The sequence below is a fragment of the Phoenix dactylifera genome, chromosome 2 (genome assembly GCF_009389715.1).
Source record: "Phoenix dactylifera cultivar Barhee BC4 chromosome 2, palm_55x_up_171113_PBpolish2nd_filt_p, whole genome shotgun sequence".
NCBI classification, from domain to species: domain Eukaryota; kingdom Viridiplantae; phylum Streptophyta; class Magnoliopsida; order Arecales; family Arecaceae; genus Phoenix; species Phoenix dactylifera.
This window is the reverse complement of record NC_052393.1, coordinates 27895147-27912623: the sequence shown is the minus strand read 5'-3', so window position 1 is coordinate 27912623 and position 17477 is coordinate 27895147. Positions and strand designations below refer to the sequence as shown.

The 17477-nt window shown below is 38.8% G+C and overlaps 2 protein-coding genes and 1 long non-coding RNA gene across 3 annotated transcripts in view; 2 read left to right on the top strand and 1 right to left on the bottom strand.

The window, feature by feature from the left end:
• LOC103708710 overlaps positions 1 to 17477 on the bottom strand; it is a 39342-nt gene that overhangs the window by 9581 nt on the left and 12284 nt on the right. Inside the window, exons 4-7 of the mRNA XM_008793766.4 lie at positions 7718 to 7757; positions 7463 to 7544; positions 2620 to 2697; positions 2386 to 2511 (exon numbers count right to left, since the gene is read on the bottom strand). Coding sequence (XP_008791988.2) covers positions 2386 to 2511; positions 2620 to 2697; positions 7463 to 7544; positions 7718 to 7757 — 326 coding nt within the window. The remainder of the gene's footprint in view (positions 1 to 2385; positions 2512 to 2619; positions 2698 to 7462; positions 7545 to 7717; positions 7758 to 17477) is intronic.
• Positions 9519 to 10888, top strand: LOC120109954. Its single transcript, XM_039123847.1, has 2 exons — positions 9519 to 9994; positions 10141 to 10888. The coding sequence occupies exon 2, from the start codon at positions 10143 to 10145 to the stop codon at positions 10719 to 10721; it is 579 nt and encodes a 192-aa protein (XP_038979775.1). The 5' UTR covers positions 9519 to 9994; positions 10141 to 10142; the 3' UTR covers positions 10722 to 10888.
• On the top strand, positions 11989 to 12281 carry LOC120109955. Its single transcript, XR_005510777.1, has 2 exons — positions 11989 to 12101; positions 12190 to 12281. It is a non-coding gene; the product is annotated as an uncharacterized LOC120109955 (long non-coding RNA).

Sequence of the window (17477 nt, the reverse complement as noted above, 5' to 3'; positions counted from 1 at the left end):
TTTAGCTTTGCAAGAAACTAATAATCTCAAAATTTATTTTACTCCTAAAATACACACAAATTTTAGTAGTCAACGTATATATTTATAATATTTCAACATACACCTGTTGATTTGTACTAAGAATTGCTCCCATGATCCAAAATGAATATATGCACTTCTACTATTCTTTTCAATTTCTTCCATTCTCCATTTTCCCTCTGCTAATAAGACTGGGAATTTAGGCTCGTCGTCTTGGTACCGGACCCCATACTAGCACCATCCTACTACAATGTTAGTATGCAATATGTTATGAGACGATGAGGCATACCGAGTGTTGTACGGTATAAGACTGCATACCGGTTTGGTCAGTACGGTACAGTATGGATTGGTATGGCAAACCTTGCTAGTAATCAAGTCAGCAACACCCATGATCCAAAGATCCAAACATAGATTATATAAGACTAGACCAATAACTTTATATTACAATAGTTACTAGGTGAGAGAACATAGATGGTACTATAATCCAAGACTCCAAGTGATATGCCATAAAATTTGTAGTATATCATGACCTAATAAACTGCCACACCCTTCGGTGCATCTATTCAAGCTTATATTTCCATAACATGGTAATTCTTACCTAATATTTCATGACATAACATACAGCTGAGAGAGGAATAAAATTATAAAATGGTAACCAAAATCAGTTGGCATTATGTGCATGCAAGGTCTACTATTTGTTATATAACTAATTGATTGATTTATTTAAATTTTACAACTTAGGAATTTTAGATAATAAAATACTAAACTAATTTTGGAGTTTCACGTGCATAAACACATGAAATTTAACCTGTACACACACACACAGTGTATTAGACTACATGCTATATGTTAAATTGTTGGTATAAGATGTAGCAATTGAAAATCATTGATGGACCATTCAAATTGAAGATCCAAAACATCGAATATGATCTACACCATCAAAATTCTAGGAAATAGAAACCTAAGATCATTTACTTTGGTAGTTTTTAACCTAAGCATCACATGGGTGAAAATATGAATAGTTTTAATAAGCATGACACTGTTTTTTTACGACCTTCTGTAGTCAAAACTATTTTAAGGTTGTGTAGTTTTGAAGCTGACCTAACCCGCATGCAAATCTAACTAAATTATCCAGTCAAATGGACCATTAGTTTGTGCAATGCTTCTCAATAAATATCATATAAAAATTGATATCATTTGAGATCAATATGGACACGAGGGTTGCAGTACATGAATAAGCATAAGAAAGATGAAGATATTAGTTTTTACAGGACAAAATTCAAAATGAAAAAATTAGAAGATACTAGAAAACTAAACACTAGAACCTAAAACAATTACCAACAAACTGATTATTTTTCTTTTGAAGGATGTTCAACTAATATGATTTCTAATATGATTTTTAACAATAATAACAAAAAGAATGCTCAGTACAAAATACATCCTGTGAAGACCAAAATTCCTCAACTGATATACCATGTCGCGATTTTATGATCTCTATCTTGAAAGTTAGAGTAGCATTTCAGATGATAGTCTCAAGAACTAAGTTATGTACAAACGTTTGAACGTAATGAAAGATTAATCGTAGCTCTTCTGTGTGCGTTGGGGGGGGGGGGGGGGGGGGTGTGGTGTGGGGGGCAGGGTGGGAAAAATTAGATCATCTTTATTTTAAAAAGTCTAGAAGCACTTGTTATCCTTTTGTTGAATTTCTTTTAGCTCATATTTCAATAAAAATTAAAACCGAAAATCTTTCTATCAAATTATTTTTGTACTCTTCTATCTACTCATGTTCCATATGGTTGGGACCAAAGTTCGTCGTCTCGGTACCGGACCCATACCGGTGCCATACTAGCACAGCGTTAATACGGTATGGTATGGTACGAAATTTTTTGGCGTACCGAGTGTCCGTACGCAACCTATATCAGGTACCGTTCGATTCGGGCCGGTACGGCATACTATGGTTAGGACACATATAAGTCCTCATGAGTGACAAGTCATTTTCATATATTTGAAATGCTCTCCAAAAACCTAAGTGGATGCAATATCTTTTTTTTTTCAAGGAAAAGAGCGGGCCTAAGCCCACCATCTATTAAAATAATAAATTGAATTACAAGCCCGCCGTTTATTGAGTCCCCTAAGAATGAATGCAATTTCAAAGATAAAACAGTCTCAATCTATTGCATGTATATACTTGAAAATGAAGAGGAAAAATTAGTTCGATCTGGCATGTAATATTTAAAAGATATTAATGATGGCCTTTTATAGAACTATTGATATTTCATAATCACAGAACAGGTTTCATGTTTCAACACTAAAGTATTTTCACAAAGAATTTTTATCCAATATGCAGCAGGTAGAAGATGAGCAAACCATTTAGCTACAAATCCTCTTCCATCATAATATTCTCCCCACTTTTCCCACCAGGATTGCTCATTCAGTCTTCCGTACTTATAGGCTTTTTTCTCTGTTGAACCTTTTGCATCATATTTTTCCCACCTAGAAGCAAAGTAAAAATACTTGGACTTTACAACTATTCAGTGATTGAAGAGAGCAAACTGAATGTGAAGAAGCATGTTAAAATCATACGCTTGAGATATTTCTTACCAGTTCTCATACCATCCAGCATTTTTCGTGCCTGATTTTGCTTGTTTCTGTGCACTCCTCTCTATTCTTGCAAGATTACTGCACTCAGGATGACAGCATGATTATAGGTTAGTACAAATAGGTAATAGCATTTCACTGAAATTAAATTGAGACCTATCAAAGAGCATCTTGCATTTCACGCACTCATGGTCTGCCGTACCGCATGATACGATGCGTACCATACCGTACCGGAAGAAAAACTGGTACGAAACTTAACTTCAAGCCAGTACAAGCCTCATACCGCCCGTACCGAGACATACCACCCCATACAAGCCGGTACCACATCATACTGCCCTATTTTGTTTCTTAATGTGCACATTTGTATCACAGACAACAAAATAAGTAAATGCCTGAAAGATTAAGTAAAAGCATAACCCCCTTTTTTTTCAGAAATTGGGTAGCAAGATGCAATTCACAACCGGCCTTTGGCAATTTGCATGACATAAGATCATTCTAACAAAGCTGAAGAATGAGAATGCCTCAGAATCAAGTGCAATATTGATCGAAATATGAAAGGTTATGAAGAATATGAGATGATATTTTCTTTGGATGATGTTTCTTTCCAGTTCGAAGTGGGATTTGACTATAACATTTAATGCATCAAATGCACATTTTAATACAAATTCATGATTATAAAATAATCTATTAGAATTACAACAATAATTATTGCATAGAACTTAAGATGTAAACTAAAATATGGAAGAGGTGGTGGAATTAAAGCTAAATTAGAAATAATTCTCAAAGGTCCAACCTAATTCTACACTGAAAAGATTAATCATCAGGATCATCTTATGCATTTAACTTTAGTAGAATTTGGAAATGAGCAAACAAAATTTCTTTGTTTGAGATATCACAAGAATTTATATTTTAAGAAATCACAGAGAAATTCTTAAGATAATTAGTGGCCCAAGCTGCTGATAAACTTTGACATGATTTGTATACTGTTTTAAAACCTCAAGAAATTGCACCCAAAATAACTATTAAGAAAAAGAGAAATGTTCCTCGACCTTTACGTGGGAATTACCAGAAAATACCCATCTTAGGTCACTTGGTATTTCCAGATTTAGAGTTGAAGCAAAATAGAATAGATGACTGTTGAAAGGAGGGGAAGGAGATTGGCAGCTTGATAGCAAAGTAGCTTTACTTCAGCAACATCCCTTTGTTCATGGCATAAAAAACACATCTCTGATCCATGATCATCATGGTTCAGAAGGCCAGGCTAGTTGCCAAGCCTCCTATCCCTTACAAGATTTCTGGTACATACCTTAAGTAAGAGGTTATGAAGATCAGGATGTAGATCATCAACTTCAAATATAATAGAGTGACTACATTAATGAGGATGAGACAAATCAACTACATGGATGTTGCAACAGAGAAATCATCTTCCATAAGTTTGTACTGCACATGTCCAAGACCATTAGTACATCCTTAGATTCATGGAGAAATGCAATAGAGGAGGTTGAGGAGAAGTATGCTGTTTATGTGCCCAAAACAACGGACTGACACATAAAAAGGCAGGTGAGGAGCTAATGCGTCGGAAGAAGCATCTTTCCAAGGACCTATGTTGGACTGGCAACAAAAATAGTCCTCAATGAAGCAAAAACCACCTAAGGTATTTTTTTAAAATTATTTATGAATAGATGTAATAAAAGGCATGCTAAAATTGGTGGTTTTTGTATATTGTATCAATCTCAGGATTTATTTGGTTCGTTTTTCCTCCTTCAAGATGTCAATAACTCATGTCACTGACACAGTAGGCAACAAAACCTAAGAGCATTCAAGATGGTCTTTTCTGAATGTTTGTATGCAACAATGCAACAAAAATCATGTTTTGCACGTTCATGCTAGATCTATAGGTAGAATCCTATTTTCAAAAAGGTAAATCATGTTCAATACAAAAATAATGGCCTTCTTCAGAAATCAATGGGAAAAATCAGGACATCTCGTCCAGATCAAGAATTACTTTGACTAGAGCATTCATATCTGACATAGCCATGTTATACACAAAATGCTTTTGTGTTTCTTTATAACTAGGACTTAAAAAAGGAAAAAAAATGTATTCAAAAGTTGGAGCTTTCTTGCCTTAAAATTCTCTTTAGCTTAATTGTAATAAAGTCTACCACTAAATTTTTCCCATAAATAATTAGAAAATTCACTGAATAAGAAAATTCAATTTTAAGAACTTTAACCTTCCCAGCTGTTCATCGCTAAAGCTATGGATTTATGTTAGCATGATAACTAAACACATCTTTACATTAGATATTCTACTTCCTAATTTTACATGTTAAATGTGATTAGATTTATCTTATTCAATCGCCAAGCATGCTATATCCGTTGGCATCTTTTTGGTCCATAAGTCATAAGCCTTAAGAGTTATTGATTGTAGAACCTTACTATGCCATTTGGTCTCTCTTGAAGTTCATATTAATTGGATTCCGATCCTTATCTCCCACATGGTTCTTGCTCTTGTTGCTTTTGGCCACATACTCTCCATCCTATTTTCTTCTTTTACTGGGGAAGTATACATGACCTAGCTTACGTGGATTCCTTTATGCTGATATATTTTCACCTATAATCCTTCATACATAGTTAGCTTGACCAATCTCTCCACTTGTCATCAATTTACTGCATCAAAAAAATTTCTAGTATTTACATCTTTTGAGTCTCCAACACATTCGTTTTAACAATCCAGCTAGTAGGTAGGAAAACTTTTCTATACATAAACCTGAAAAAAAAATCATTTTGGCGATGTGCTATGCGTTGATTAGTCACTGTTTTGGCCTAAACCTTAACGTTGGAATCTTTGTTCTTGAACTAGAAAATCAACTGTTTATTCTTATATTTCAATTTTTAAGTATTTCTTTGGACTCCAATATAGGCTAATTCCTCATTTACATATAATATCTTAACTAAATAAAAAAATAAGAAGAATAAGAGGACATTTGGTTAAATGATATTCATTGTAAATAAGGTCTGTCTTGTAATCTATTGTCTCTACTTAATAGTCTCTCTATAGCTATATTTAAAATCTGCCTACACAGTCATGGTACCTAATGGAACTACTTGACTAACCCTGGGAAACTATACTTAGACATGACCTAGTGAACTGCTCTGCATGCTTATACAGAAGCCATAAGGACAAGTGAGGGAGAGAAGAAAATGGGCATAGACTTATGACAGAAAGAAGGGAAAAAAAATTTAAGTTATATACCCTATCCTACCGAAAAAAAAAAAAAATCTGTTTTTCAACCTTGTAATCAATTGCAAGTCTATGTATCATGGTCTGCCGTACCGGTCCGTCCGGCCGGTACGTACCGGTCCGGCCTGGGACCGGTACTGGATCAGCGTGGAATCTGGTACCGGTAGCTTATCATTAGAGAACCGGTATGGGACCGGTACAGACCGGTCCGGGCCGCCACCGGTACACCGACCGGTACCGGTACGGCGGACCTTGCTATGTATTGTTTTTGAAACTCTGAATTTTAGTCACTTTCTAACTTGTTGTCTTCTAAATTTTGTATCAACTTGAGTTTTATTATATCTTAAAGTTTTAAACCTCATAATTATTTCCAGAACTTTAGATTTTGTTTTAATTCTTTGGCTCCACAGTCGGCAACAAGTTTTATAGTTAATTTTTATGTTGAAATATATGATTAAGTACAAAGCTCTTGATGTATTCGTCACTGAAAATTAAGTATTATGTTCATTTAAACTTATGATTTGGTTTCTATATGAAAATACATCATATGACTTTTTCAATATATACATTTGAACTTGTATGCATGTGTTCAGAGTTAGAAATGTGCTGCTGATAGAAACTCTTTTACTTTATTTTGCATTGAAGCTTTCTAATGAATATTCCTACAGAATTTGTAATTTTTCGCCAAATCAGAACTATTGACAGGATATATTTGAAAACATCATCATTGAAAAATCCATGTGGACCTCCAGCCAGGTAGCATATTTGGCCCCAGTTGAACTACTGACACGGTATGTGTGGAAGTCTAGCCAAATGATATATTTGGTCTCATTCAAATTATTAGTGCGGATGTATAGACCATGGAATGCCGTACCGGCCCGTACGGGCCGGTACGTACCGGTCCGGTCCTAGACTGGTACCGGAACCACAAGAAAACCGGTATCTCCGGTTTTCTTGTGCGAACCGGCCGGTACGGAGCCCGTACCGGTCGGTACCGCTTGGTACCGGCCTCGTACCGGTGCGCACCGGTACGAAATTTTTTTTTTTATGAACCGGTTCGCACCGGTACGAATTTTTTTTTTTTAATGAACCACAGTGCGAGGCGCTGTGGTTTTTGGCTCGCGGTACCGGCCGGTACTGTACCGATACCGGCCGGTACGTACCGGACCGGACCGGTACCGTACCGGTCCGGCCCGCCACCGGTACGCCGACCGGTACCAGTACGGCGGACCTTGGTATAGACCTTCAGCCAAGTGATACAAGTTAACCTCAAAGATATGAGCAGCCTCATCTGAATTATTGGTGAGGATACAAGTCAACTTATCTGCTTTACCAATGAAGATATAAGTGGCCTCAAGGATATAAGTGAACCTTTATAAGAAAATGTAATCTTATATGAATTATTTTAATTCTTTTCGAATATTATTTGTTCTGATCATTTCACATCGCAGTCCTAGTTTATAATTGTCACTTCATTAACTGGTTCTGTAAACACTATCTAAGTTTCCAATTGTTATAACAGAATGTATTTCTGTATTTTTCATACTGTGAACACAGACATGAACAAATATTAGTTTATCAAAGCAATGCTGTTAGAGATTATACCTCCATTCATCTTGGTACAGAACTTCTTGCCATGTTTCCCACCACGAATCTCCTTCAGCATTTTTTCCAGATTTCTCAGCACCTAGGATAAAGATATAGATTTAAAGAGACATGTTTGACAATGTTCTATAAGGAGTTAGAAGTAAAACTTATTGGGCAAATTTGATGGATATACATCAACTAAAATCAAGCATATCTTGGTTTGATTCAATAAGTTCATTGGCAGAAGTTACTAATCTCTAAGTAAATACATACCTAACTCCTTGTATCCGGTCCAATCACTTTTCTCCCACCACTGTCAAGCAGATCAAGAAAGACAAGTGAATGCATTCACCTGAGTTAGTGATCATGGAAAGAACAATAATTTCATTTCAGTCATATAATGGTTCATATATATAATGCTCTATAACAAAGGAACAAATTCTGATGAGCCTAATTAAAGCCTTTGCTTTTTTCATTGCAAATGTTTGAATGCTAATAAGCATGGAAGCTGATCTAAAGTTGACTACTTTACTTCCTCCCAGAAAATATAGGGAGAAAGTTCTTAAACAAGATAATCTAAAATTGTTGCTGGCAATGTGGCAAAAATTTTGCACATCAGTTTATAATTGCTATAGGAGAATGAAGACCAATCACCTTCCCCTTTTGGAAACAAAGCATAGGGAAAATATGGGTCTCCCCTTTGGAAAAGGAAACCCAAGTACAGTTGCCCTTCATCTCACAATAAAATCATCTAAAGTAGGAACTACTTTTATCTCAGATATGAACACATTACATTTAAACAAAGCACCTATCTTTTGGGGAGCACCAATTAAAATGATTATAAAAAATTATAAGCAGTTCCCCTATACCTATGGCTTGAATCTCAAGCCAATAGCTAGACATTACTGTCTAAAATTCTTGAGTCATCACTCGCTTATTAAGTCATTTGATACTCATAAATAATCGCACATAAATTTTGACTAACTAGGAAACACATATGCTTCAAAGTTCAAGCTACATGTTGTTTCCATATCCAATAAATATCAAGTAGAGGTACTTATTGTTGAGTTAATAAAATTACTAAGTGTTCAGAGGTATCTTATATGACATATCAGATAAAGGTATCTTATATGATATATCAGATAGAGGTCCCTGACCGGGTCAGCTCGGTACTGGCCGAACCAGATAGTTCAGTCCGGTTCGGCCGACCTTGCTTTAACCCCTTCGTTTTGGCATTACACTTAACCCTTTCAATTAGTTTTGAATGTTCGTGACTTAATAAGATATAGACGACTGAAAATGACAATTCAAGTTATGTTATAGTTTTCGTGATTTATAATCTCATCTCACCTATACAATCCTGCTCCCCCTCTCTCTTTTGAATAATCTTTCATTCCCCCTTACTCTTCTCCCTTAATTTCTATCTTTTTCTTCATTTATTTCTTCTCTAGTCCTTGCTCTTCTTCTTAGCTCAGTTTTTCCCTCTCTTTTTTCTCCCCTCTTTTACTTGCCCTCTTCTAAACCCTTTCATCTTCTTTCCCTTTTCTATCTTTTTTTATATTCTCCTTTCAATTTTTTCTTTGTTTCTCTCCTATTGAATTTTGTAATATTCAGGACTTCACCCCAAAAAAATGCTAACTGAAAGGTATTGTTTGGATTATTTGGCCCTATATAAATATCCAAGATCTCCCCGATGCACAACAGATATGGGACTAAACTTACACCCATACGGACACGGTCCTCACATACTCTTCTATTTAAACTCCGGCATTCTCTTTAGGCTAAGGATCTAAATCCAATCATCCAATTCAAGGAAAGCCGTACCGGTCCGTACCGGCCGGTACGGGCCGGTACAAACCGGTCCGGTGCTTGACCGGTACCGGAGACAGATGAAAACCGGTATATCCGGTTTTCATCTGTGTACCGGCCGGTAGTTTTTTTTTTTTTTTAAAGAAACCACAGCTTCGCGCTGTGGTTTCAAAAACCACGCGCGGCGCGTGGTTTCAAAAACCACGCGCCGCGTGGTTTTAAGGGAGAAGTGGCCCACGGGCCACTTCTTTCACTTTTTTTTTTTTTTTTGGGGAACCACAGCGAGGCGCTGTGGTTCCCAAAACCACCGCGGCGCGTGGTTTCAAAAACCACGCGCCGCGCGTGGTTTTAAGAAGGAAGTGGCCAACCGGCCACTTCTTTCAAAGAAAAAAAAAAATAAAAAATTGCTGTGGCCGACAGGCCACAGCTTTTTCCCTTTTTTAATGGGAAAAGGAGTGGCCGGAGGCCACTCCTTCCCATTAAAAACCAAGGAAGTGGCCAACCGGCCACTTCTTTCCGTACCAATTTAACGATATTAAGCTGGGATTTTCTGTTAATCTGGGATTAACAGCACGATCTTAAGCCTCTCGTTCGGTTATAAAAACCGAACGAGGCTCACTTCTTTCCCAAACAATTTGAGGTTGAGACTTGAGAGGTTCTATTTAAGGTGCGGAGACGGAAAGATTTGAGAGATAGCGAGGAGGAGGTCCTGCCCAAAAAATCCAGCGGAGACTATTTAAGGTGCGGTTTTTTTATCCTATATTATTTCATTAATTTTGTTAATAATTTACTTAAAAAAAATAGTTTATAAATTACTTAAATAATAAGATAATGCAAAAATTTACTTTATTAGCTTAATTTTTTGATAAGTTGTCCTTTTATGATAGAAATGGAGCCATCAAGAAAAACGAACCCTGCAAAGCGTGATATTGGCTGGTCTTATGGGCGAAGACTGGAAAGTGAGGGGCAACGACACCAGTTTCAATGCAAGTTTTGCGACAAGGTTTTCAAGGGAGGAGGGGTAACCAGGTTGAAGCAACACTTAGCCGGAAATTCCGGTGAGGTTGCTACGTGCCGAAATTGTCCTAATGAGATTCGTGTGCTGATGAGGCAGAATCTTGCTGAGGCCAAAGAAGCGAAGGAGATGGCTTCCAAGAAGAGGGCGGAGGTCGATCGCCAAGCGGCAGAGCCACCTTCCTATCACTCAAGGGAGCCAGAGGAGGTCGAGGATCTAGATGAGGAGGAGGCAGATATTCAGGCGGCCATGCATGCAAGCCTGGATGATCAGTGGCAGCAGGAGGAGGTGGCTAGGCATAGGGCTCGATTTGGGCCCTCTGCATACGAGTCGGGCGGCGGTTCTCGAAGCACTAGACAAGATCCAGAGTTCTTGAGGACAACTTCAGTAAGGGAGGGCGTCGGCAAAGAACGTGGCCGGATTGCATCTATGCTGGGTTGTTTTGGTAGCTGAAAGAAGTCATCTAGAGGAGTTGCAGAAGGAGCGACAATTCATGATGTAGATCCGCATGCTCTCCCCAGTAGAGATTCAAGGCAGCAGAGGGTAGACACAATGTGGATGAAGGATAAGAAGAAAACTATGTGGCGAGCTATTGGATCCTGGTTTCACTTCAGCCACATCCCAGCGAATGTGGCAGACAATACATACTACAGGTCTGCCATTGCCGCCATACAAGCTGCCGGTCCCGGTGTAGCTCCTCCAGGCCCGAAGGATATATACGGTGAGCTTCTTGACAACAATAAGGAGGAGCTGGAGAATTGGATTGACTCCTACAAGAGCAAGTGGCCCATATATGGACTAACCATCATGTGCGATGGTTGGACCGGTCCGACCAGGCGAAGCATTATCAACTTTCTGACATACTGTGATGCTAAGACCTTCTTCCACAAGTCGATTGATGCTTCGGCTTCTGTGCACAACACCTCGTACATGCTGAAACTTATGGAGGATGTGATTGATCTGGTAGGAGAGGAGAATGTCGTGCAGGTCGTCACTGATAATGGGCCGCAATATAAGGCTGCCGGGCAGGTCTTGATGGAGCGGCGGCCACATATTTTCTGGACCCCATGTGCTGCACATTGTATCGATCTTATGTTGATGGACATTGGAAAGATCCGTAGGGTGCAACAAACGGTGGAGACAGCCCAACGCATTACGAGGTATATTTATAACCATAACTGGATTCTTTCATTGATGAGAAAGTATGCAGGGGGAGAGATTCTAAGACCAGGAGTCACACGATTTGCTACCAACTTCATCGCACTTGATAGCATACTCGAGAAGAGAGGAGCCCTACGTCAGATGTTTGCCAGTCCCGAGTGGTATGATAGTAGATATTCTTATGCCGGCACTGAAGGAAGCAAGATAGAAGACTTGGTGACGAGACAGCCATTCTGGCAGCGGGCTACTACAATAGTCAAGGCTATCAAACCATTATATGAAGTGCTGCGGGCCGTAGATAGCGAGATCTACCCCCAGATGGGGTTTTTGTATCACATGATGGTCAAGGCAAACGATCAGATTATGGAGGCAGATCCAGCACATGGCCGGTCATACATCAACATCATTGAGCAACGGTGGGGAGCGCAAATGGGTACGGAATTACATCTAGCAGGTAAACTAAGATATAATTATAGTGACAATTATAGTGATGGATATAATTATATAATTATGCTAAGATAGTCTCGTATATGTACAGCATACTACCTAAACCCCCGGTTTCAGTACAGCATAGATGGAATTGGTATGGATGAAACACTTCTGGATGCTTTGCGTAATGTGATTTACAAGATGGAGGCAGATTCAGAAAAAGCGGCCCTATGTCTTGAAGAGGTAATTATGATTTAGTAATTACTAGCATGTGTAAGTATATCAGCATCTTCAATTATTAACATGGTTTTCTTATGCTTATTTTTCACAGAGCAAATTATTTAGAGAGGGCAGCTACAGTTTTGGCCAACGAGCGGCTGTCGTCAGCAAACACAATATGAATCCAGGTACGTGACACATCAGCAAAACATTCACCTGGTGTTACTTAGTTACTATTATGGAACTATCATATATGTAATCTTCATAAATATTTTTGCAGCTAAATGGTGGGTGCATTTTGGCGGATCCGCGAGAAATCTAAAGCGGATAGCTATCCGGATCCTCTCCCAAACAGTCTCCTCTAGTGGATGTGAGCGCAATTGGTCCACCTTCGCCCTTATCCACAGCAAACAAAGAAACCGTTTGACGCAAAAGCGCCTCAACGACCTTGTTTATGTGCATTACAATTTGCGGTTGAGGCTAAAGTGCATCCAGGAGGAAGTGGAGCTCAAGTATACAGATCCGATTTACGGGTCCTTCACCGCTGATGACGATGATCCACTACTCGGCTGGCTTGTAGGCCAGCAGCAGGAGCCCGAGCTTGACGAGCCAGGATCGCCTCCACGACCAGCTACCTTCATAGCCACCGAAGCTGGGGTCGATCCAGAGCAATGGGCTGAGCGCAATATTCCACGCACTCCCAGAGCTGATCAGCCGCAGGCACAGGGGAGCCAGACAGAGAGGGCCAGGAAAGGAAAACAAAGAATCCCAATGGAGAGTGTCGAGGAAGAGACTTGGACTAGCAGCGATGAAGGTTCTGGTGGTGATGGATCTTCTAGCCATGGAGGGAGCGGAGGACAGTATGGTACTCATGAGACACAGCCGGAGGGTGGTCTTTATTTCACCGGTGAGTCCCAATTTATGGGTGCTACACAGGATACGGACCACGGTCGACCACCTGATAGAGATCGTGAGGATATTATTGGATATAGAAGACGGGCTCCTCGAGGTCATTCAGGAAGACAGGATACGACTGCAGATCCGAGGACATACGGATACGGATTCTATTATCCACAGCCTCAGCCTGACGAATACGGATATGGTGCATTGGATTTTGCTTCCGCCATATTTGGATGGGCCCCTACACAATCAGAGGACACCTCTCAGAGCCAGAGCGTGAGCGAGAGATCCGACAGTTTTTATAACCTGGCGCGTGTTCCTTCTGATTGGGTTGATTTGCCTCCTCCTGATTATACTTATGATCCAGATATCTACGAGAGCCATCGGCACTCGTCCCGATTTTAGATATCCTAGAGTACTTTAAATGTATGTAAATGATTGTATCTTAATTCGAAGATATTTTATGTGTATGATTTTATCATTTCGAACGGGAGGAAAACATAACATGCAATGATGCATCATATATGTTTCAAATTTCAACCCTAAATTTAAATATGAAAATATCAAAAATCATGAAAAAAGTAATAAAAAAACATCAATTTTCATTTAATTTAAGATCCAACAGAGACAACATTAAAAAAAAAAAAAGTCTGGCTCGCGGAGCCCGGCCGGTACCGTACCGATCCGGACCGGTACCGTACCGGTCCGGCCGGCGACCGGTACGCCGAGCCGGACCGGTACGGCAGACCTTGATCCAATTACAAACACCAAAATTGACCATGGTCATCGCTAAATGGACCCGTGCAGCAGTGTTCCCCAATCCATATGGGTCGTGGGTTTAGTCTGATTTGATACCATTTGTAATGACCTATGACCTTACACAAAAAGGCTAGTCATAAAGTATTATTTGAATTTCTTGGCCCTGTATAAGTACTCAAAATCTCTACCTAAGATCACCTCAACACAGCCAATGTAGAGTTATGTGCCATCATAGACTAACATCCTCGCCTCCTTAAAAAAATTTCGTCCTCCAAATTGACATATCTGAATCTTCAAAAAGAAGATACTTAGTCCTCATCCTATCCTTGAGCTCCAGAGTACCCTCTCCTTTGATGTGATTGCTACTCTGAATCTTGACATAAGGAATGGGGCGACCTCTCAAAATTGCTAAATCCTATCTACAATCCATATCAAATGCTCTTCAAAGGTCGGATCCTCCTGAAGCTGCATTGGCTCAAACTCTACTATATGGCTAGAGCCCAACACATACTTCCTCAACATTGATGCATGAAGCACATTATGCACTTCAGATAGGGTAGGTGGAAATTCTAATCAATATGCTATTTCATTTTCAAGAATTTCAAATGGACACATATCTGGAACTCGGCTAGACCTAAATTCTAAATCTCATCACACCCTTAGTAGGAGACATCTTCAAAAAAACATGGTCCTCTACTTGAAATTCTAGCTCACCCCTTCTGTTATTTACATAACTCTTCTACTTGCTCTAAGCTATATGGAGCGGCCCTTTATTAGCTGAAACTTTTCCACAACTTGCTGTACTATCTCAGCTCCCAACAATTTCTTCTGACCAAAATTATCCTAGAAGATAGAACTACACTTCCTACCATACAATACCTTTAAAGAAGCCATCTAAATGCTCTCTTGGCAACTATCATTGTAGACGAACTCCAACAAAAGAAAATGATTATCCCATGCACCTTCCAAGTCTAAGATACAGTCCCTCAACATATCCTCCAAGATCTAAATGGTTATTCTACATGCTAGAGATGTCTCCATCTTGATCCGGCCGATCTTGGCCACCATAAGCCCTAGTAATCCCCTGATCTTCTTCTTCTTCTCCTCTGCGATCCCCCCATTTCCCTCTTCCCCATGCAACAGCCCCATAGCTGCCCCTCTTTCCGAGCGCTACCATCAACCATCAACCATCAACCAGCTTCCCTCCGCAGCCGGCCACTATCCCTTCCTCCCCCCTAAAAATCCCCACCATTCCACTATCATTCCCCATCTGCCTCATCCCCCTTCCTTCTTCTCCTAATCCCTCTATTCTCTCTCCTAATCCCTCTCCTTTAGGGTGATTTTTCATTATTTTTCTCTAATTTTGTTGGTTTTGATTACTTTCCTTATCATTTGTTACTCTTATATTTGAGTTGGTGGACTCACATGCAATGAAATGATCATCTACTTTTCATTAATGTCATCTCCTATTATGTTATAGTAGTTTAACAAATTTTTTTATGTATGATTTGAAATAGATTTAATCGTGTCATGTTGTGACCATTTATGCTTTTTTTTGCCTTTTTTCTAAAATGGGCCTAGTTCACTAGGTGATCTTCCTGATCACCAAGGCAGTAAAGACCCCTACCAACTAGGGATCACCTAACTGCCTTGATAACCTTGGTCTACAGCCTATCCCATTATTTTTCTCTAATTTTGTTGGATTTGATTGCTTTCCTTATTATTTGTCACTCTTATATCTGACTTGGTGGACTCACATGCAATGAAATGATCATTTGGTTTTAATTAATCTTATCTCCTATTATGCTATAGTAGTTTGATTTTTTTGTTGTATGATCTGAAAAAGATTTAGCTGTGTTATGTTATGACCATTTATGGGTTTTTTTTGTCTTTTTCTAAACTTGGCTGCCTAGTTTTCACTAGGTGATCCACCTGATCACCAAGGCAATAAAGGCCCCTACCAACTAGGAACCACCCAACCACCTTGACAACCTTGGTCTACAACCTATCCCAATAAGCACACACGCACGTGTATGCGCGCGCGCGCGCACACAGAGAGGTTACGATGAAGTACAAGTTGACTACCAAAAAAAAAAAAAAAAGGTTCATGTCAAGTATGGGAACTTGGATAACATAAAGGTCCAAGTTGACTGCCCTTATGTGTATTAGACGCAAGATTCATTGCCAAGAGCAGGGTGAGTCCAAGATAGATGCATCAGTTTATGGTGTAGCAAGGATACAATGCTAGATGATATAAAGAATCTCAAGCAATGCGGACCAATATAAGGCAGTCACAACTGTGAAAGAATCTACCAACACACAGACTAAGGCCCTATTCGGGGGAGCTTTTGGAGGGCCAGGAAGCACTTTCTGGCCCTTCAAAAGTACTTTTAGATAAAAAATGGTGTTTGGTAAAATTTTCGGAAAGCTGTTTCAGCTTTTGCGGGAAGCTGAAAACAGCTTTTGAGGATAAGCTCCAATTTGGAGCTTTCCGAAAATGTTGTTTTCAGCTTTGTCGGGAAGCTGTTTTTTGGACCAAAATACCCCCATTTAAATCTCACTTTTTTCTCCAAAACCCTCATCCCACCTCTTCCTCTCTCACCCATCCTCTCCCTCTCCCTCTCTGTTCCTTCTTCCTCTCAATGCCGACGTCGATCGGCCCCCCATCCTCAGTCTGGTGCTGATTCAATGACTGAGAGCAGGGACACAGAATTTAGTGAGCGGCGCCAAATCTTTCTGTTCCTTCTTCCTCTTCTTTTTTTTTTCTTTTTTTTGTTTTGGGAGCTCGTGGCTGCCCATGGTGGCAGCCACCATGTCAGCCACCACCTATGGCCGGCGATCCTTCTATATTTCAATGAAATAAAATAATAAATAAATAAAATAATAAATAAATAAATAAATAAATAAAATAAAAAGAAAAATAATAAGTGAGTGGCAAATAATCTGATCTAAATAAATAAATAAATAAATAAAAATATTAGTAATTATTTAACCAATTTTATCACCTAGCTAGAAAATTTGTTAGAGAGATAAATGGTCATTAGAAGGATGAAAAATTAATTTACACTAATAATTATAATATTTTATATATTTATTATTGTATTATACTATAAATATAATATTATATTACATTATATCATAATACGTTGTAAATAATTTAATATTATATTAAATTATTATTCTATAATACATAATGTTATAGTACTATATTATAATAATATTATATTATATTACATTAATATTATATTATATCATATATTTATGTGTTAATACGTATTATATTTTATTATGTTCTGTTGTATAATACTGGTAATGTCATTTATTGTCATTTTGTTACACAAAAGTACTTTCTCAATTTGTTTACCAAATACATGTTAAAGTGCCACAGCACTTTAAAAATGTAGTTACCAAACAGCAAACAGCTTTTTATAAATGCTCTGCTTCAGACAGCTCTACTTCCAACAGCTCTACTTCCAAAAGCTCTACTACTAATAGCTCCCCCAAACAGGGCCTAAATTCAGGTGTAAAATGCATAATGCATAGAGACCATATTTATGCATTGAAGGCTACTAGTGATCCACTATCATTGAACAGCATGCCTGTATGTAGTAAGCACCAGTGTATGCCAAGTATCTCTACCCTATCAACTGACACCAGCATGACTCCAGACTGAAAATAGAATCTAACAAGGTGATCATACATGGTATGCACTTCAGAAAATGATCAAAGCAGAGGTACGGA

Coding starts and splice junctions, on each gene's coding strand:
- LOC120109954 (XM_039123847.1), top strand. CDS start 10,143: ATGGAGCCATCAAGAAAAACGAACCCTGCAAAGCGTGATATTGGCTGG.